The sequence below is a fragment of the Syngnathoides biaculeatus genome, chromosome 3, assembly GCF_019802595.1.
Source record: "Syngnathoides biaculeatus isolate LvHL_M chromosome 3, ASM1980259v1, whole genome shotgun sequence".
Classification (NCBI taxonomy): domain Eukaryota; kingdom Metazoa; phylum Chordata; class Actinopteri; order Syngnathiformes; family Syngnathidae; genus Syngnathoides; species Syngnathoides biaculeatus.
In genome coordinates, this window is record NC_084642.1 from 2,184,178 (window position 1) to 2,206,278 (window position 22,101).

General features: G+C 45.0%; 1 protein-coding gene across 10 annotated transcripts in view; it reads left to right on the forward strand.

Annotated features, from left to right (window-relative positions):
• znf536 (zinc finger protein 536) overlaps positions 1-22,101 on the forward strand; it is a 402,786-nt gene that overhangs the window by 182,027 nt on the left and 198,658 nt on the right. For 8 of the 10 annotated variants that reach the window (XM_061813494.1, XM_061813495.1, XM_061813493.1 and 5 more), the window contains 2 exons: positions 1,276-1,363; positions 14,716-14,770. In XM_061813494.1, the coding sequence (XP_061669478.1) occupies positions 1,296-1,363; positions 14,716-14,770 (123 nt within the window). In that variant the 5' untranslated portion in view covers positions 1,276-1,295. The remainder of the gene's footprint in view (positions 1-1,275; positions 1,364-14,715; positions 14,771-22,101) is intronic. The other 2 variants (XM_061813503.1, XM_061813504.1) reach the window with 1 other exon arrangement.

The following is a 22,101-nucleotide window of genomic DNA, read 5'->3' on the forward strand; positions in this document are numbered from 1 at the left end:
ATTTCCAATTCTTCTTTCAAAAGAATCCGAAGTGAGGTTGTTGGTTTATTTTTTTTGGGTCTATCGCTGTGTGTTATCGTGTTAAGCGTTAGCGCACGCGGCAAGCAAGGTGGCATCTCTGCAGGGCCTCGTTCCAAACAGTTGGTTGAAAAAGAAGAAGAAGAAGAAGAAGCAAAAAACAACAAGAGGTGTTGAAAAGAGCAATATGTTGTTTTTATATCCACCTCCTCTCTGGTTCTTTGCGTCTTATTGTGATGTATGGATTTCTTAGCAGCAGGGAATCGTACCCCTTGAAATTTCAGCTCCTCCGTTGCCTTCTTTCAACTACTTGAGCAACGGAACGCTTTCTTTTCCCAATCTGATACCGACCGGCGATCTTGAGCTCCGCCCCCCCCCCCCTTAGCTAACACTTGCCACAAGCTTCCAAAATGGCGACCGAACAGAACAGGTTTGAAGTCGATTCTCGTATTGCGGTATGTTTTTTGCCAAATGCGTCAGACTTGTCCAAGAGAGTTCTACAGAGAGGTCTCAGCTATTTCACGTACACGGAATGAAGATTTTGGACGGAGCGGGACGCAACGGCAGAGTTACAGCGAAACGCTGGCGATCGATGCAAAACAGTTTGACGCCTCACAAACTTCGTATTGAAATCCAACGGGATAAAATAGTGGACTCGTACTGCGCATGTAAAGCAGGGTGAGTACTTTTTACTCGGGAAGATCACAAGAATATCATTGGAGTCATTTGACTTGGCTCGTAAAGGAACCCAGAACCCGGAGCTCTGTCTTAAAAGTCCGACGTGATCCAAATAGGCAAATAGACGTTTCTCTTGCATTTCCGTATCCCGAACCCGACTTTTCAGCATAAAACATGGCACACTTCGTTCAGCAAAGGGAAAGTTCTTCTCCTGCAATGTATAAAGCACTGATAATAATGAAATCCAACTCCGAGAAAGATCCTTCTCCCTCACTTACCTTCGAACGTACAGCCTTGCGTTTGTTGATATTGTCCACCTTTAGTCGTAGACACTTCGTCAACTGTGTTTTAGGCTTTGGAAAATGAATCAACCTAGCAGGATCTCTTTCATCAGAATTGCACGTTCCCCTGAGGACCATTTACTTCGTAACATGAACTTTTCCAAGCGCACGCTACTGACAACCGGCATTGCTTGTGGGACAATACGGCGAGAGGGGCGTGTCAAGACAATGCGGCTATCTGATTGGCTATTATTGTACGAGTGATTGACTGGTCGGAATGGTCCATTGGTCCTCACAGGTAGAGAGTGCGGGGCCCTGATGATGTCAGCCTTTTTCCTTCTTCTGATTGGTTGGACAGAGGAAGACAACTTTGACGAGCAAAGCAGGTGTGAAGCAGTCGTCACGATTATTACCTGTCAGCCATTTTAGAGCATTCTGACATATTTCGAGACCCACACAATCATATGTTCTGCGATGACGTTTGCACCGTTTCGACCGTTCTTTCGTCATCAGCAGTTGAATGTGGATCGGCTCAATGAAAAACACCTACAAGGGGCAAAAAGGAGCTTTTTGTGAAAAGAAATACTCTATGTCAAGCACTCAGTGGGCACGCTGTTATCTTTCTGACACTTTCTGTTGCCATCTATGTTCATGCCATAGATATCTGGTCGAGCGCTCGCCCTCAGCAAGAGGTGGCTCAACTTGTACGAGTCCCAGCGCGAGATCCCATCCTCACCTCTACTTTTATCTTCTACTCAAAAGCTGTGCTGACGTCAAACGGCGCCATCTACAAGGATCTGTTAGTTATTGCAGTGGTTTACGCAGATGAATTTCATAAATTGGGAGCGTCCCTCTTCCGTGTCTACCTTGCGGTTTGCATTTCGTTTCGAGGCGGTCGATGAGTTCGCCGACAGATTTCAAAGTCGTCCTCAACGGTCCAGACCACTTGAGAAAATGTCCTTCCTCGGATCGGTTGGTCTGAGTAAGTCGAATTTCACTCGCAAAACACGTCTTCGGCAATCTGCTCGTGGGAATCCGTGTCATAACGAGTATGTCGCGTGTGGTTCCCCTGAAAAAACTTTTGCTACGTTTTTGTCCGAATAGACGTTGGCGCGACAGCGGCGGCAGGCCCGAGTCCCGCATGTCCAAACGGCATTTGGAGACCGGCGCGAGGCGGTAACGGCGGCGTGCGCCACAAAAGGCTAATTGTTTTAGCCCAGATGTTGCGGCGGTGGCGGCGGCACAACAAGCAGGATACAATGTTCCTACTGAGCTGATGAGCCCAATCAGTGAAATGATTAAAAATTGATTTTGTCCCTGTAATTACAGTATGTAAACTACTTAGCCGCCATTGCAAAGGAAGTGATTTTCTAATTACGTATATACTCTGGTGTCTAATGATTGCTTTTTTTCAAGTAATGAAGAGAGGGTCCTAACGACTCCACCGCGTCGTGTTGTTCAACGGAGAAGGAAGGTGGGAGGGAGGGAGGGAGGGAGGGAGGACGGGAAATGCAATGACGGTTGGGGGGGGGGGGGGGTGGCGTCATTAGGGCAAGAAGGCAGCAACAGAAACGGCGGCGGCGGCGCCGGCTACAAAAGACACGGCTGGGAATTGAAGCTTTGCCGGCTAGCGCTAACGCGCTATATGCGGGGTCCGCCACACGCGTTAATTCAAAGTCCCACACCTCCCGGTTTAAGAGCCGTTTTTTTGTTTTTACAGTATTAAAAAAAAAAAAGAGAGACCGATTGAAAAAATTTCAGACACTTTTTTTTTCTGGCGTTGGTGCGACCTGCAACCTCAATTGAATTTTTTCAACAGGGGGGAAGTTAAAAAAAAAACGAAGAAAATGGAACCGGGTCGTTGCTCGAGTCGCAATCAACCAATCCCGTTCAAATGGGGGGGCTCACACCTGCCACCATCTCAAGTGGATCTGACTAACCGCAAATACATTTCCGCTGTCCTGTTAAGACTTTCCTGACTTTGTTTTTGGATTTTTAGCAGCACTGTTAATAACTGGTCGGCCCAACACTAACCAGCTCAAACCCCATACATAATTTATAATCATAACCCTAACAACCATAAACTTGAAACATAACCAAAACGATTGGACAGGAGGCTAGCACCCATCGAGTTAGCCATCATAAATCGTAAGAAGCCCACTACGGCTCTCCGGGTGTAATGTCGCTTTAGCCAACCACAACCTTAACCCTCAGCCCAAAAACCAACACTCCAACCCATGTAGAGGTCGTGCACCTACGTCACCAAAGTCACGTGACTGGCCATATTGACGGTCTAGCAAAGCATTCTTCAATGCTAAGTCGGTTTGAGACGGCACGGAAATATGTCTTCTAGCACGACGCCCAGAGTTTTGTCCGACACCGTGAAACATTTAGATGATGATAATAAACGAAGGTACGTGGAAAAATGAGAGACACTTGGCACAGGGAACCCATATTTAACGATGAAGTCGCCGTTTTCACCGCTAAGAAATTGGACTGTTAACCCGCTTGCGCTTGTCTCGGACAACTGGCTCTACACGCGGATACGGTGAGTAAGCCGTCGAGATTCACACGGAAGAGTTTGAAAGCGTAAAAAAGAAAATAAACCGCTGGGATAGGCTTCAGCCCCCCGTACACGGAAGCGTATTGCGGCCACACGTTAACCTACGTAAACATCACTGTGACCGACAGTTTTTCTTTTTTTAAATACGCAATGGACTCATTTGAGAACAATGCATATTAGAAAAAAGAAAAAAAAAGTCTACCGAAGTTTAACGTGTGGCCGCAACACGCTTCCGTGTATGTTGGAGACGACTCCCTGTGTTTTTGTTTGTGTTGCTAACCCATTGTTCTGAAATGAGCCGACTTGGCATTATGAATACTTCTTGGGAATTTGAGATTGAGAAGAATAATTCCTACCTGAAATGAAGCGATCGCTACACAGTCGTGTGGATTTGGTCGGGCACCATCCATCACGTTTAATTGCCGAAATCCGTCGCTCTATTCTTGTCTTCTCAGCTGCTATTCCATAGAATGATCCCTTTAAATACCCGTCTCGTCTGTTATAACAACCAACAGCACAACAAGTCTTGAAAATTATGAATGTTCTGCTCCGGTTTAATGTCGAGGAGCTCTTTTTGCCCACCAATGTGGCGCCGTGATAATGGTGACGTCACATGCACGAGCTCTATTAACCGTATGCCTTAACTGACTCTGATTCTAACATCGTCCTAAATCGTTAGTTAGGTTAGCGAACGTATAATCTGCTGTACAGAGCCAGGTATGTAATCAGTGTCTCGGACGAATGAAAGCCGAACCTTGTGGAGTCGTACATCGACTGTACAGTCAGACCTAAGCCTAACTGTTGCTAACCAAATCGGCAGCACCGCGCGAGGCGCGTAAACGGCCTCTCGCATGGGACGACGTCGTTAGAGCGCCAGCGGGAGGGAATATAAAAGACACGGCGGCAAATTGAACATTTGCCAGACGCCGCGAGCTCGCTAACAGGAGGGGGTGGGGGTGGGTCTCGTTTGCGCGGGATCAGGAAGCTAAACGGAGGCTGTGACTCCTCATGGGGGCTCGACCGGTTCTGGCAGGCCCCCGCAATCTGGTCCCTGCCAGGGAAGAACCTCGCTCGGGATGTTGTGTGTCGGACACTAGTGCAGGCGGCTCGCCGGGATTACGGCTTGTTTTTGGACATCTTCACTCCCATACGTTGCAATATGAAGTGAATCCTTTTTGCGCAAAATAATTTTCCAATCTTTCCTGGGCTGAGCCTCTCATTTCTTCCTGAAATGGACACGACACGGAAAAAGAAAAACGGTGCAACTTCAGTCGTACCGTGAATTAGTCGCGTGCTGTGATGTTCAGGCGAAAATACATAATAAGGCAGAAATTTCAAATATGAAATGGTAAAATTCCAGATGCAACCTTCCAGAAATGACATTCACATACTAAATTCCAGATAAGAAGTTCCCGATTTAATATCTGCAGAATTTCCAGGAACGAAATTCTAGATTACTTCAATTGTCAGGCGACCAGTCAAGGGTGTACCCCACCTGCAAGACCCCAAAATCTGACGGGATTAGTTCCAGCTCACCCGCTGCTAATAATGAGTCAGTAAATGGATGGATTGAAAATCCATCTTCCAACATCGTCTTGTGCATCTGATGAGCGTCAATTTTGTGGATTATGACGCAATCGGGGTTTATCGTTTACTTTTGTGGCGTATGAGAGGCTTTTTGTCCCGTGCGGGGGGATTCATTTCGGACTTGCCAGTATTCCATTCGAAAGTGACTTTGTCCACAATTGCAGATCTTAAATTGCACGTAGGAACATCCCATACAACTTCCAAATTCCTTTCTGACGTCGGCGTAATATTAAAAAATGCAAAACATTCCCCAGTGGCCTCGCGGACTAATTGCAATTTGACAATCTTGCAAAAAGATCATTAAAATTCCATCAAAACGACTTAAAATGCTAAATTAAAAATGAACTCCGTCTTCAATTTCCATCATTTCACATCCCTCCCATCAATCACTCTGCGATAACACTCGACCTTTGACCCCCGCCGTAATAATTCGGCCCGCGGGGCAGGTGCGCCGTCGCTATCGCGGCTCACGCGTGGAGGTCAGAGTGCGCGTGGAGTCGTCCTCACAAAAGCCTCCGCGTTCCTTATCAGGCCGCTTAATATTCCCGCTTTGATTCCTCCACTCGTTCGCTGGTCGTGTTTTGGAAAGGAAGAAAAAAAAAAAAAAACGTTTCCTTTTTTTTTTCCCAGGGAACACGAGTAACTGACAGGCCGCCAGATTAGGAACGCCGGCACGCAGCCGCGGAGGCTTTGAAAACGCCGCCAGCCCATCGGAGGCGACGTCCTTTAAGGATTCATCCCGCTCGCCTGTGATCTTTTCGTTTTGTACCTTTTGACACGGAACGCCGCTTCAATGCCGCCGCCGCCGCCGCCTCTCTGATATGTGTGTTTAAAAAGTGACGCGCCAGCCAGACGAGCGACGTCGCCGTCTCCGGAATCCCGCCGGCAGCACGCGACGGGAAACGCCGCGCTGCGTGCCGGAGGATTTCCCGGCGAGGGGGGAAAAGGACGAGATATCGACGTTGCACTTACGGCGACTTACGCAAACTGCTCTACGCGATTATTTTAATGGGTTCGGTGCTCTTTAAATATGCAAATGAGGACGCGACTACACGTACATATTCGTGTACAGTCCATATTGAGAACATTATTATTTAGTCAGGTGTCCCATTCTGGTCCAATATCTTACAAAAATTAGCAAATGCCGCATATTGTACGGCGGTCTCGCTAAGATGCAGTATCGGTCGTGCAGAGCTTTATGGAGATAATATTGCCTGTTAACGGGGGGGGGGGGGGGGTGGGTGTAGAAATTCCCACCGAATAATGTTTACAAGGTGTGGTGGGGGTGGGGGCGGGTTTTGCAAAAAACTGGTTTGATGCAAAAAAATCACGATGTATAACGGCGTTATCACTCAAGATGCATTATCGTCGGAGTGCCGGATTGTTTTCCCACATACCGACCCAACAGTGTCGTGATATCAAGTAATAAACTCAAGTTGTCGCAGCCAATGAAGTAGAATAATAATAATGACCAATGAATAAAAATACCAGACAAAATCGGTTTTTGTTAAACAAAAAACACACAAAAAATCATAATATTTATAATATAATTGTAATAATAATAACCAATGAAGAAAAATACCAGCACCAGACAAAATCCGTTTTTGTTAAACAAAAACCACCAAAAAATATATGATAATAATAATAATAATAACCAATGAAGAAAAATACCAGACAAAATTGGTTTTCGTTAAACAGAGACCACAAAACATTTATAATAATATAATATATAATAATAACAATAAAGAAAAATACCAGACAAAATCAGTTTTCGTTAAACAAAAAACAGAAAAAATATAATACTTATAATATCATATTTAATAATAATAACTAATGAAGAAAAATACCAGACAAAGGCGGTTTTCGTTAAACAAAACCACAAAAAATATATAAGATTTATAATATAATAATAACCAATGAAGAAAAATACCAGACAAAATCAGTTTTCGTAAAACAAAAAAACACCAAAAATATATATATAATATATATTATATAATAATAACCTATGAAGAAAAATGTCAGACAAAATCAGTTTTCATTCAACAAAAAACACCAAAAATATATAATATTTATAATATAATAATAGAAATAACCAATGAAGAAAAATACCAGACCAAATCATTTTTTGTTAAACAAAAACCACAAATAATCATAATATAATATACATAATGTTATAATAATACCCTCACCTGCATATATATATCGTCAAATTATCAATATGGGATTAGGTTTTCCCACCTTTGGCCATTGCCCATCTGAAATGAGTTTCCTCCGCTCTCCCTTAGAGAACGGGTGAAAAGCTCGGTCATCCGGGAGGGGGCTCAGTGTGGAGCTGCTGCTCCTCCGCATTGAGAGGAGCCAGAGGAGGCGGCTGCTGGGGCAACTGATTCGGATGCCTCCCGGACACCTCCCTGGCTCCCGAGCGGTCCCGGGGATGACCCCGGACACGCTGGAGAGACTCGGTCTCTCGGCTGGCCTGGGAACGCCTCAGGATCCCTCCGGGCGAGCTGGAAGAAGTGGCTGGGAAAAGGGAAGTCTGGGTAACCTTACATACCTTACAAGCTGCTTCTCCCGTGACCAGACCCGGAAAAGCGGTAGAAAATTGATAAATGGATGGATGGATGGGATGAAGTTTCAAATAATTCAGATAGTGACAGTACGTATTTAAGCAGGAGTGCTAACGCCATTGTTTTGCTCTTCAAATATGCTAATGAGGACCTCATTACGTATGCGCGCGATTGCTTAAATGCCCGCAACATTTGACGCCGGTGTTCGGTGCCGGCGTTTTACTTCGGATCTACTTGCCACCGTCGTGACAATATCGAAGCATTGTGCAAATGTTTTCAGCAAAACAAAAAACATCTGCTATCGCTAACACGGTTCATCGCTCACAATATGTTGGGTGGGACCCATATCAACTTCATGATATTGATTTTGTATTTTTCCCGATACATAAAGAAGTACTGCGGTGTTATTCTCAGCAAACTTTGGCGACTATTAAAGTTTCCCATCCCTTTTAATCGTAAACAATCATCTTGAAAACAATGCAAAGCCAGAACCATCCAGATAATTTTGATTTGTAAAGATTAAAAAAACGGGGAAGTGCACTTGATTTATGTAAATGAGCATCCTTATTACATAAGCTATTGGGGTAAAGAATCACCTTTTCTGAACGCTTTATTAGCTTACATGCTAAAATTCTGACCCGCTATCATCTGAGCGGTCGATCCGTCTGATATCATCAATATTTGGCCACCATTTTTGAAAAAGTGATCCTTCAAAGTACTGTATATTTTCAGCATGTGAAAACAGTTTTAAAAAGTGTCTCCTGTAAACAAATGATTGATATTGCAATACATGATACAATATCAAGATGCCAAAGTCCTTTGTGTGAGCTGTCAGCATCATATAATTTCAAATCATCTTTTCTCATTGAAATGAACGGAAGCGGTATCGATCCGTTCTGTCCTCCACCCCCACACAGAACAAAACTATTTTTGTAAAGTTTTTATTTTATTTTTTTAAATCAAGAAAGTTGCACGACGTGAAAGTGGGTGTGGCAATAAAGCGCTTGAAACTTTTGGGGATAAATTGTGCACCACCTTCCAATTATTGTGACGCTGGTCCAGTTCACTGCCGCCACGCAGCACTCTTATCTCAAGTGGAAAACGTCGGGTCACTCCTATCTCAAGGCCGGCGAGCAAAATGTAATTAAAATGTCAAAAACGCCGCGCGACACCTCGCCAGGCGAGCGCGCCTTCGTTAGCCAAGCTAAGCTACGTCATCGACGTGTGCGTTGGAGGGGGGGGGGGGGGGGGGGTTGACAGCCATCTTGTGTACGAAAGGCAGATGAAGTATTTTAAGGGCCCAATGAATTTGACTTCAGCGAATAGGATGTTGCCACATGTTTTACTAAAGGAAATATAATGGCGCACTATTATTAGATCACATTAATCACGCGCGTGCCAAAGGCAGTGACAGGCACGCTGAAAAGGATTGAAAACGCTGGTAATGGATATAAATTACCCATTGTGTGATAAAAGGATCCCCCCCCCCCCCCCCCGTCCACACACACACACACGCACACACACACGCACGCCAAAAAGGTAAAGCGGAATAAAAACTAAACGTGAGCTCGGACATGTTGGCATGCGAGCGTCGGTGTGTAATGAAAGAGGGTTATCAAGGCGGGATTAAAATTTTAAAGAAATCAGATAGTGACAGCGAGGAGGAGAGGAAAGGATTAAAAACAGATTAAATTGGTTTGTAGTGACGGAGATGAAAGGAAGCGGAGGGATGGAGGGAGGAGGGGGGGGGGTGTTGTGTTGACGGAACGCTGTCGCTCTTTTTTGCCCCCGACCCCGATCAAGCGCACCCCATATGATTGCTATTTTTTGGGACGTTAACTTGTGTCGAGTTTTCAAAATGGCTAAAAAACGCAAGAGGGGGGGAAAAAGGATCAATATGGTGATGCGTGGTACCGTATCGATAATCCATCAGATAAGTGACCAGATTCATGTTTGAAATGTTTTTGTTTTTTTTTATAGGTTTGGAAGATGACCAAAATAATACAGAGGATGAAATAAGGATGAAATCGATTGTCTCCTTTTTGAGAAACGCATCTCATTACACCGATCCAGATCCATATGGATATTAGCCACATTTTTAGCACGAATTAACATCAAATTGTCATCTTCTTAAAACAGTTTTCAAAAAGTGTCAGGCGTAACGTCAGAGTTGTCCATATTGCGTCACGCTAACATCTTCTTCTTTTCCTTTCGGCTTGTCCCGTTAGGGGTCGCCACAGCGTGTCATCTTTTGCCATCTCTAACATATACTGTCAAATTGTATGTCAAGTTTTCAGATTGTGAAAATGGTTTCAAAAAATGACACAAAGTATCAATATCGTGATTGCATATTACCTTTTCCGATAGCGTATGTATCCAGGGAGTCCTCGACTTCTGACGGTCTCGACCAAACGCCCGTCGCCCGTCCGCCATTTTGTCTGGCTAATGCTCGTCCGTCTTTGTATCTTTGCATTTTTCACCCTCCTTTTTTCGACATTATGCCCCCCAAAAACAAAATTTGTGTCTTTTAGCGATGCTTCTGCAGCCCAAATAAAATCCATTACCGTGGCAACGAAGCTCAAGATCATAAAAAAGATGGGAGGAAGGAGAAACACCAACACCAGCGAGGCTTCAGTCGGTCGACCGTGGTGACAAATATTAAAGACGACGCCCGTATTTTAGCGCACGTGAAGGGTTCCGTTCATATCTTGGATCCAATAATCGCAAAACAAGGTTCTTTGATACTTGTGGAGATGGAGAGGACTGAGGACTGAGAACTGAGGACCGAGGACCGAGGACTGAGGACTGAGGACCGGGTTCCTTGGCGATAGCTAAGCGCAGCCTCCCCTTCTTCTTCTTCTTCTTCTTCTTCTTCTTCCCCATCCACCTCTCAGCAGTCATGCTAAGTACATAATCTTGTTTATTTCCATGTATTTGTTGTTTATCCAAAGTATTTTGATGTAAATTCTGACTTTAATAGTGCAATCTGACTTAAGTCGAAAGTGGACTTAAGTCGGTACCGTAGGAACGGATCTCAATCGCGCTGGTATCATCGAGCGTCGCAGATATTTTGATGGGAACTTCCTCCAGATTCAATCCCGTGCACACGCTTCGTGCCAGGTGCGCTTCATTTATCCAACCTCGCCTCGAGGTTTCCGTCTCTGGACGTCGTCACTGCCGTATCGAGCGATATCGGTATCGTCGATATTCGGACTTGCCCGCGTGACAATTTTCCGCTTGTAAGAGCGGCGGGACAGCGTCTGGCGTTCGCTAAATTGCTTCGTAGCGACGGCGATGAAAGGAGGCAGCGAGGCGGGGGGTGGGGGTGTTTTGACGGAGGTCTGTCGGGCTTTTGGCACGGCGATAATGAGTCACATCTCCCGTGCGCCCGTTATTTATGGCCGACTTGGCTGGCAAACAAAAGATCAATAATTTTGAGCAAATCTAATGTTGTCCCCGCCGCTAATGCGCTCGTCCATCACGTCTGTCTGCCGCGCCAGGAGATGGACCGGTTCCCTGTTTATTTGCACATCAAATGCAATGAGATCACATGCCTCTAATAACGTGCGCGGCGCCCACGTGCGCACATGCGCGCACGTGCCCAAATGATAATATATGTATCGGATGGGCGTCGGCTTTGGCGCATCAATCTTCATTTCTCGCTCAGACGTCCCGTTTGAAATATGACGAGTGTCACCGGTGCGCCGCCCGCCCCCCCCCCCCCCCCCCCGCCGCCGCACGGGAGACGCTCAAACATCCGTCACAATGGCGGCGACGCGTCGGCCTGCAGCGCGGCGGCGACGGGACGTGACAGAAGATCCTTCACTGACAACTAGCCCTGGGTGAGACACTTCCCGCCACCGAGACTCAATCAGGCGCACCCCCTTTTCAGCCAGCCAGGTGCGCTTGATTTATCTAACCTCGTTTAGCGGGCCCGGTGTCAAAAGCTTTCCTTTCTACCCCACCCCACCCCGCTTCAAGTGGAATGCGCCGTGTTTCGAGATCTCGCTCCGGTATCGATCGGTCTGGATATTAACAAGGTGGGCTTGATTTATCAAACCTCAGTGAGCGGCCCCGAAGGCTCTTTTTCCAGCGGTCGCCGTGTGACGCGCAAACCCGCCTCCGGGTGTTGTTGACTTCGTCATAATAGAAAACTCAAAAGTGTGTTGTCGATATTGCGACTCTCGTGATATCGTATGATGCGCCGGACATATATATTTTGCATATTTCAAAAGGGTTTCAAAACAATATTACAGTTGCGGTTCTTGAGAGACAACTGACCCGGGTGGGGACCGGTGATGAAAGTCCTTCCGGATTTTTTAATTTTCATGAAAATTGCTGCGGAAAATCGAGGAAAAATTGCCTAAAATGAATCCGGATATCAGTTGACAGCATTGGACGAAGATGCGTTTGAGTTTGTGGTTTTGCTTTCACTGGCGTAGCCGTGTTGAGGCCCCTCCCCTCGCATTCTCTCGAGACTTGACATTAATTTACGTGTTTATTTCGTAAACGTTGTTAACCAAACAAGGCTGCTTCAAAAAAACAAACCGGTATTCACCCGGAAACAGGAAATGCAATTTAACCGTACGGAGCATGTACGAAAGCGCAAAGGAAAAAAAATCTGTGCTTGGCCCTTGGGGAACTTCTATCCAATTTTTTTTTTTTTTAATTTAATTTCAATTTTTGTCTGAATTTTGTTCACAGATATCACCAGAATGCACCACAGCCATCCATTTTTTTTTTCAAAAATTACCCCCTTTTTTCTGGAATTTTCACAAAAGTCCACTTTCATCTCTATGGAACACTTTCTGGCATCGCAACAAAATCCAGCACACCCCCGTTTTCAGCGCGCCGGGTGCGTTTGAATTCACTTAACCTGTTCGAAAAGTGTTTTCCGCCTCGAGTCGAACGGAGCGGCCCTCGAGCCAAGCTCCCCCCTTGGTGGCAGGTGTAAGGCGCTAAGCTCCTTCCCGTTCGCGCCGGGCGAGGTGTGAGGCGACGCAATGACACACAAAGGTCACCTGGCCCACGACACCCCACCCGCCGGGGATGTGCCCTGCCCGATGCAACCCCCCCCCCAGGCCTCAGATTAGGAAGTTAGCGTGAAGTCGGTGGACGCGGTCCAAGTAGGAGAGACTCGCCGTGCGCAAGTACCGCTGTCCGTGACTCTTTTGGAGACAAAAGATTGTGGTCGTACCGCAAGTATTCTCCTCTTACTTTACTCGGACTTGCACAAAAGTACTGCAGACTTTTTCCATTTGTAAAGAAAAGGCCGACCGCAGGGGCGTCCGAGTTCCTCGGTCCTGGAAAAGCAAGCCGGCGAACGTGCGGGTTAGGCTTTGTCCGCCAAAAAGTAATGGAAGACTTTATAGACAAAAGATTGGCAGGAAGAAAATACTTTGGCCCAGTAAAAGTATTGGAACGCCGAGCGTCCTGAACGGTGTCAAAAGGAGCACACGACAAAGCCGGTGACTGATCACGTTTTTGTAAACAAATGATCTTTGGTGACTTATTCTTTTGTACAGCAGAGTCCATTTGTTGCTATCTCGTTGATTTGCTCTACTTTTAAAGATTTATTTGAATATTGCATCTAAATGTTGTCATTCTGATGGTGAACTTTCTTGACCCCGCTAGGTCAGGGGTCATCAATCTTTTTCTTCGTGAGAACTGATTGTGCTCAGGGCTACGTGACTTGTTTGCAGCAAACTTCAGTCATGCTTCATTATACATACCTAAAATATTTTCCTTTTAAGTTTTTTTGTATGATGTGACATGATTTTAACAATTTGAATAACATAAGCAAGTCAGATTGGAAATTTAAAGCTGTGGTATTCTTTAGAGCATGCCGACGCGGGGGGCCTTAAATTGTCCTGGCGGGCCACCGTGCGCCCGCGGGCGCCGCGTTGGTGACCCCCGCCCTAGTTGCCCCTCCGTGTGTTCCCCATGAGATAGGATGGACAGGACCGTGTGTGTGAGGGGCCAGGGGTGGGGGGGTGGGGGGGGGGGTCAAGCAGCAGGTTGTGCCCGCCACCTCCTCTTCCCCCTCCGGCCTGTGCCAGTCTGCCACCCCTGGGGTACGCTTCAGACGCCGCTCGCACACACACACACACACACACGAAATCCTGGCTCCCTCCCACAAAGACTGTTAACCCTTGGTGGGGCGCAAGTCTTGTATCCAGGATGAACAGGTGGTCCGACAACAACACGGGCATCAATTTTCTTTTGACTTATCGCAGCATGTGTGTGTGTGTGTGTGTGTGTGAGGAGAACGAGGCGGAAAAGGGGAGGGGCTAATCAAAGACGCGGAGGAGTGACGCACGAGTCACGCGCGGATCGTCACGCGCGACGCCGCCGTGCCTCGCTCGTGTTCTTTTGAAAAGAGGTGTTTGCGTGTTTTTGTTCACTAAAAGTAAGCTGGAGTGGTGTCCAAATACTTTTGTCTGTGCAAAGTAAACAAAACATTATTTTTGTTTGTGCGTGTGCGTGCTGTCGTCGTTGACGAAGCTTCCGGAAGACGCTTCCGCGAGTTTCAGGACGGTTTTTTTTTTTTATTCCGAGTCTTATTAAACGAGGCACTGCATCTGTTTTTTTTTTTTTTGTTTGTTTTTTTTTTTACACTTGTACAAGAAATCCAGTTTTGAAATATTCTAGTATTTTTTAAAAAAAAGAGTGATTTTGTCTTTTTGTAACTAACAAAATGCATTTTGTCAATATTCTTTTTACCTTTTGATGCCCCCCCCCCCAAATTGTGAAATCAGCAAATATTTTGCGCCGTCGTTGCTCCAAACGGAAATTTCCGCGCAGCTCCGTGAGCCCCGTGTACCTAATGAAGTGTCCGACGTGTGCGGTCTACCCTGTTGTTTGGTCATGTGACACATTTGCTCGGAAGGAGGAAGCCGAGGGCGGAGAGTTGAGAGGTCGCGGAAGAGGAAATCTTTAGGAGGAAACTTTTTTTTTTTTTTTGAATCTGTCGGCTCTTGGTGAAAGTTTCTCATCGTGTGTGCTTTTCCCTCTGCCGTAGGATCCCGCGGCGAGTACTGGAGGAGTCGACGCTGACCCCGGCCGGCTTAACCAGGGTAAGTCGGGTCATGTGACCACAAACACCCCCTCGACCCCCCACCCCCACCCCCCTCATCCAAACCCCCCCTCCGGGGAAGTGAAGAGGTCGGCTCAGGTGATGAACTGGCAGGTGTGTGTGTTGAGCTGATGAGGATTCCGTCTCTCACACCCATGCACACAAAGCCAAAGAAAAAGCAAAATCAGGCAATAATTTCAGTTATATTTTAGCATCGCTGACTGGGAGACAAATGCAGAAACAAAGTCGTGTTAACGCAACTGAAAAAAATGTTCAAATTGTATCAAAATTACCACCGAAAGATCAAAGTCATGTCAACCAAAAGAAAGGGAAAATTATGACGACTAAAATAAAGTCAAACTATAGCTAAAATATGTATAAATAAAATTACTACAGAAATGAAATAAAACTACTACAAAATAAAATGAAACCAGAATAAAGTAAAAGTACTTTAAAATAAATTCAAATTACAAAAATATAATAAAACTACGACTAAAATCAAATAAAATTACAATGACTAGAATAAAACAAAATAGTACAGTACTAAAAAAATAAAGCCAAACAACAAAAATAAAGTCAAACGATAGCTAAAATATGTATAAAAAAAATTACTACAGAAATGAAATAAAACTACTACAAAATAAAATGAAAACAGAATAAAGTAAAAGTACTTTAAAATAAATTCAAATTACAAAAATTATAATAAAACTACTACTAAAATTAAATAAAATCCCCCAAAAGCAAAGTAAAACTGAAAAAAATGAAACAAAGTCCATCCATCCAGCCATCCATTTTCTTAGCCGCTTATTGCCACGAGGGTTGCGGGGAGTCAAACTATAGCTAAAATATGTAAAAATAAAGATTACTACAAAATCAAATAAAACTACAATAAAGTAAAAGTACTTTAAAAGTCAGTAAAATTGCAAAAATATAGTATAATATACTGCTAAAATCAAATAAAATCCTCCAAAACTGCGAAAAAAATGAAACAAAGTCCATCCATCTATCGATTTTCTTAGCCGCTTATCCTCAAGAGGGTCGCGGGGAGTGCCGGAGCCTATCCCAGCTGTCAACGGGCAGGAGGCGGGGCACACCCTGATCTGGTTTCCAGCCAATCGCAGGGCACATCGGGACAAACGGCCGCACTCCCGATCACACCCAGGGGCAATTTCGAGTGTCCAATGAATGTTGCGTGTTTTGGGGATGTGGGAGGAAACCGGAGAACCCGGAGAAAAGCCACGCAGGCACGGGGAGAACGTGGAAACTCCACACAGGCGGGGCTCCGAGCTTGAACCCGGGTCCTCAGAACCAGCTTATCCACCGTGCCGCCCACGAAACAAAGTCCAAGAGAAATTAAGTACAGTTGTTATTAAATAAAGGAAATGAAATGACCGGGACGTGTTCCGCTTTTCACGGCGTTCGGCTTTGGAGGTTCGGCGCTGCGGAACGCGAACGTATCGGCGCGTAAGTCCCGCTTAATCTCATTAGCCGACGCCGTCCAGACGCTTACGCAACGCGGGGCCTTCGCTGGGCGTTCCAGACGCGGCCGAGAGAGGGAAAAAAAACCCACAAAGCGCGTGTGCCGTCGTCGCGGCAACTTCTCACCGGGCTGCGGATGAGCAGCTCGCGTTGACGTGCGGAGCGCCGCCGCCACCGCCGCCGCCTCTGCTGGACTTCCTTCTGCGTCCGTGTTTGCGTTACGGACACGAAATAGCGTGTTGATTTTTAGAACCCCGTTTCCTTGTTTCCCTTTGAAGAGCAACTTTGTAACCTTAAAGCTGTCTTGAAAATCCAGTCCGAGACCCTTTAAAACTACGACCCACTCTTAAAACATCTCAGCTGTTGCCCCTCGTTAAGAATTTAGGATTTGAAACCAAAGTTACAAACTTTCTTGAAAAGCTAAATTAGTCTTGAAACCAAATCCTGACTTGAAAGCCAGCCTGCCCCATTCTTGATCCCTAACTGGAAACTCGCACGTGATCCAAACCCAGCCTTGAAAAGCTATTCCTGACTTGAAAGCCCACTTTAAATCCCCAACCCTAACTTCAACCCAACAAAGTCTTGTAACACGAACCCTGTCTTGAAACCCTAACCGTGACTTGAAAGTTTACTAGGAAGTCCTGATCCTAGTTTGAAACCAAAACCCGGTTTTGAAACCCTAATCTTGATCCTTAACTGGAAACCTGCATCCGATTCAAACCCAGTCTCGAAAACCTGTTCCTGACTTGAAAGCCCACTCCAAACCCCCAACCCTGACTTCAACCCCTACCCCTTGTTTGAAATCCCAACAAAGTCTTGAAACCCTAACTGTGACTTGAAAGTTTACGAGGAAGTCCTAACCCTAGTTTGAAACCAAAACCCAGTTTTGAAGGCCTAACCCTAACCCATCCCCACCTGACCTAATCCCAGTCTCCAAACCCAAATCCTGACTTTGCGAGTGTCCCCTTTTTGACACGCTGCCCGTCTTTGAAAGCCAACTGTAGCAAGCTTCCAATATTTTTTTTTCCCTTCGGGGTCAGACTGCGCAGACCTCGCGGGCGTCTCGTCGAGTTGGTGCGAGCTCGCCGCGGAGGACGTGAATCATAAAGTCTTCGTATTTTATTGACGTGTGAAAAGTGCCGAGGAAAGAGGGGTGGGGTGGGGGATGGGTGTCACCCGATCCCTCAGTGACGATGACGACGATGACGATAACGCGAGTCCACACGGGCGATCGGATCGATGGAAGACGGGCGGCTGGGGTGGGGTGCTGAAAGCGTTCCTATTGAGCGTCAGACGACGGCCAATCGGAGCGGGAGTTTTCCCCCATTCTTTCCTGTCGCGACGCTTCCCCAATGTGTGATCTTGACTCGAAACCTTACTTTGAAGGCCTCAACCAGTCTTAAAAATAAAAGAAACTTTGAAACCCCAACTGTTCTCGTCACCCAAATTTGGAACCCTAATCTTGGATAGAAGCCCTACTTGAAACCTTAATTAACTGCAGACTGACACTATGATCTCGATTTGGAACCCTACTTTGGAACCGTACCCATGGCATGAAATGCTAACCCCACTTCGGATCCCAATTTTGAAACCCTAACCCTCAATTTGAAATCCTTTTCCCGGTCTTAGAAACCTGACTTTAAAACCATCACCGTACCGTAGTTTGGGGCTTTAACTTGAAACTGTAAACCTGATTTGAAACCCTAACCCTGAATTTGAAATCCTTTTCCCGGTCTTAGAAACCCGACTTTGAAGCCATCGCCGTGCTGTATTTTGAAGCTTTAATTTGAAACCCTAACCCTCAATTTGAAATCCTTTTCCTGGTCTTAGAAACACGACTTTGAAGCCATCGCCGTGCTGCATTTTGAAGCTTTAACTTGAAACCGTAAACCTGATTTGAAACCCTAACCCTGAATTTGAAATCCTTATCCCGGTCTTAGAAACCCGACTTTGAAGCCATCGCCGTACTGTATTTTGAAGCTTTAATTTGAAACCCTAACCCTCAATTTGAAATCCTTTTCCCGGTCTTAGAAACACGACTTTGAAGCCATCGCCGTGCTGCATTTTGAAGCTTTAACTTGAAACCGTAAACCTGATTTGAAACCCTAACCCTGAATTTGAAATCCTTATCCCGGTCTTAGAAACACGACTTTGAAGCCATCGCCGTACTGTATTTTGAAGCTTTAATTTGAAACCCTAACCCTCAATTTGAAATCATTTTCCCGGTCTTAGAAACCTGACTTTAAAACCATCACCGTACCGTAGTTTGGGGCTTTAACTTGAAACCGTAAACCTGAATTTGAAATCCTTATCCCGGTCTTAGAAACCCGACTTTGAAGCCATCGCCGTGCTGTATTTTGAAGCTTTAATTTGAAACCCTAACCCTCAATTTGAAATCTTTTCCCGGTCTTAGAAACCCGACTTTGAAGCCATCGCCGTGCTGCATTTTGAAGCTTTAACTTGAAACCGTAAACCTGATTTGAAACCCTAACCTGAATTTGAAATCCTTATCCCGGTCTTAGAAACACGACTTTGAAGCCATCGCCGTACTGTATTTTGAAGCTTTAATTTGAAACCCTAACCCTCAATTTGAAATCCTTTTCCCGGTCTTAGAAACACGACTTTGAAGCCATCGCCGTGCTGCATTTTGAAGCTTTAACATGAAACCGTAAACCCGATTTGAAACCCTAACCCTGAATTTGAAATCCTTTTCCCGGTCTTAGAAACCCGACTTTGAAGCCATCGCCGTGCTGTATTTTGAAGCTTTAATTTGAAACCCTAACCCTCAATTTGAAATCCTTTTCCCGGTCTTAGAAACACGACTTTGAAGCCATCGCCGTGCTGCATTTTGAAGCTTTAACTTGAAACCGTAAACCTGATTTGAAACCCTAACCCTGAATTTGAAATCCTTATCCCGGTCTTAGAAACACGACTTTGAAGCCATCGCCGTACTGTATTTTGAAGCTTTAATTTGAAACCCTAACCCTCAATTTGAAATCCTTTTCCCGGTCTTAGAAACACGACTTTGAAGCCATCGCCGTGCTGCATTTTGAAGCTTTAACATGAAACCGTAAACCCGATTTGAAACCCTAACCCTGAATTTGAAATCCTTTTCCCGGTCTTAGAAACCGACTTTGAAGCCATCGCCGTGCTGTATTTTGAAGCTTTAATTTGAAACCCTAACCCTCAATTTGAAATCCTTTTCCCGGTCTTAGAAACACGACTTTGAAGCCATCGCCGTGCTGCATTTTGAAGCTTTAACTTGAAACCGTAAACCTGATTTGAAACCTAACCCTGAATTTGAAATCCTTTTCCCGGTCTTAGAAACCCGACTTTGAAGCCATCGCCGTACTGTATTTTGAAGCTTTAATTTGAAACCCTAACCCTCAATTTGAAATCCTTTTCCCGGTCTTAGAAACACGACTTTGAAGCCATCGCCGTGCTGTATTTTGAAGCTTTAATTTGAAACCTAACCTCAATTTGAAATCCTTTTCCCGGTCTTAGAAACCACGACTTTGAAGCCATCGCCGTGCTGCATTTTGAAGCTTTAACTTGATGAAACGTAAACCTGATTTGAAACCCTAACCCTGAATTTGAAATCCTTTTCCCGGTCTTAGAAACCCGACTTTGAAGCCATCGCCGTACTGTATTTTGAAGCTTTAATTTGAAACCCTAACCCTCAATTTGAAATCCTTTTCCCGGTCTTAGAAACACGACTTTGAAGCCATCGCCGTGCTGCATTTTGAAGCTTTAACATGAAACCGTAAACCCGATTTGAAACCCTAACCCTGAATTTGAAATCCTTTTCCCGGTCTTAGAAACCCGACTTTGAAGCCATCGCCGTGCTGTATTTTGAAGCTTTATTTGAAACCTAACCCTCAATTTGAAATCATTTTCCCGGTCTTAGAAACCTGACTTTAAAACCATCACCGTACCGTAGTTTGGGGCTTTAACTTGAAACCGTAAACCTGAATTTGAAATCCTTATCCCGGTCTTAGAAACCCGACTTTGAAGCCATCGCCGTGCTGTATTTTGAAGCTTTAATTTGAAACCCTAACCCTCAATTTGAAATCCTTTTCCCGGTCTTAGAAACCCGACTTTGAAGCCATCGCCGTGCTGCATTTTGAAGCTTTAACTTGAAACCGTAAACCTGATTTGAAACCCTAACCCTGAATTTGAAATCCTTTTCCCGGTCTTAGAAACACGACTTTGAAGCCATCGCCGTACTGTATTTTGAAGCTTTAATTTGAAACCCTAACCTCAATTTGAAATCCTTTTCCCGGTCTTAGAAACACGACTTTGAAGCCATCGCCGTGCTGCATTTTGAAGCTTTAACATGAAACCGTAAACCCGATTTGAAACCTAACCCTGAATTTGAAATCCTTATCCCGGTCTTAGAAACACGACTTTGAAGCCATCGCCGTACTGTATTTTGAAGCTTTAATTTGAAACCCTAACCCTCAATTGAAATCCTTTTCCCGGTCTTAGAAACACGACTTTGAAGCCATCGCCGTGCTGCATTTTGAAGCTTTAACTTGAAACCGTAAACCTGATTTGAAACCTAACCCTGAATTTGAAATCCTTATCCCGGTCTTAGAAACACGACTTTGAAGCCATCGCCGTGCTGCATTTTGAAGCTTTAATTTGAAACCCTAAACCTCAATTTGAAATCATTTTCCCGGTCTTAGAAACCTGACTTTAAAACCATCACCGTACCGTAGTTTGGGGCTTTAACTTGAAACCGTAAACCTGAATTTGAAATCCTTATCCCGGTCTTAGAAACCCGACTTTGAAGCCATCGCCGTGCTGTATTTTGAAGCTTTAATTTGAAACCCTAACCCTCAATTGAAATCCTTTTCCCGGTCTTAGAAACCCGACTTTGAAGCCATCGCCGTGCTGCATTTTGAAGCTTTAACTTGAAACCGTAAACCTGATTTGAAACCCTAACCCTGAATTTGAAATCCTTATCCCGGTCTTAGAAACACGACTTTGAAGCCATCGCCGTACTGTATTTTGAAGCTTTAATTTGAAACCCTAACCCTCAATTTGAAATCCTTTTCCCGGTCTTAGAAACACGACTTTGAAGCCATCGCCGTGCTGCATTTTGAAGCTTTAACATGAAACCGTAAACCCGATTTGAAACCCTAACCCTGAATTTGAAATCCTTTTCCCGGTCTTAGAAACCCGACTTTGAAGCCATCGCCGTGCTGTATTTTGAAGCTTTAATTTGAAACCCTAACCCTCAATTTGAAATCCTTTTCCCGGTCTTAGAAACACGACTTTGAAGCCATCGCCGTGCTGCATTTTGAAGCTTTAACTTGAAACCGTAAACCTGATTTGAAACCCTAACCCTGAATTTGAAATCCTTATCCCGGTCTTAGAAACACGACTTTGAAGCCATCGCCGTACTGTATTTTGAAGCTTTAATTTGAAACCCTAACCCTCAATTTGAAATCCTTTTCCCGGTCTTAGAAACACGACTTTGAAGCAATCGCCGTGCTGCATTTTGAAGCTTTAACATGAAACCGTAAACCCGATTTGAAACCCTAACCCTGAATTTGAAATCCTTTTCCCGGTCTTAGAAACCCGACTTTGAAGCCATCGCCGTGCTGTATTTTGAAGCTTTAATTTGAAACCCTAACCCTCAATTTGAAATCATTTTCCCGGTCTTAGAAACCTGACTTTAAAACCATCACCGTACCGTAGTTTGGGGCTTTAACTTGAAACCGTAAACCTGAATTTGAAATCCTTATCCCGGTCTTAGAAACCCGACTTTGAAGCCATCGCCGTGCTGTATTTTGAAGCTTTAATTTGAAACCCTAACCCTCAATTTGAAATCCTTTTCCCGGTCTT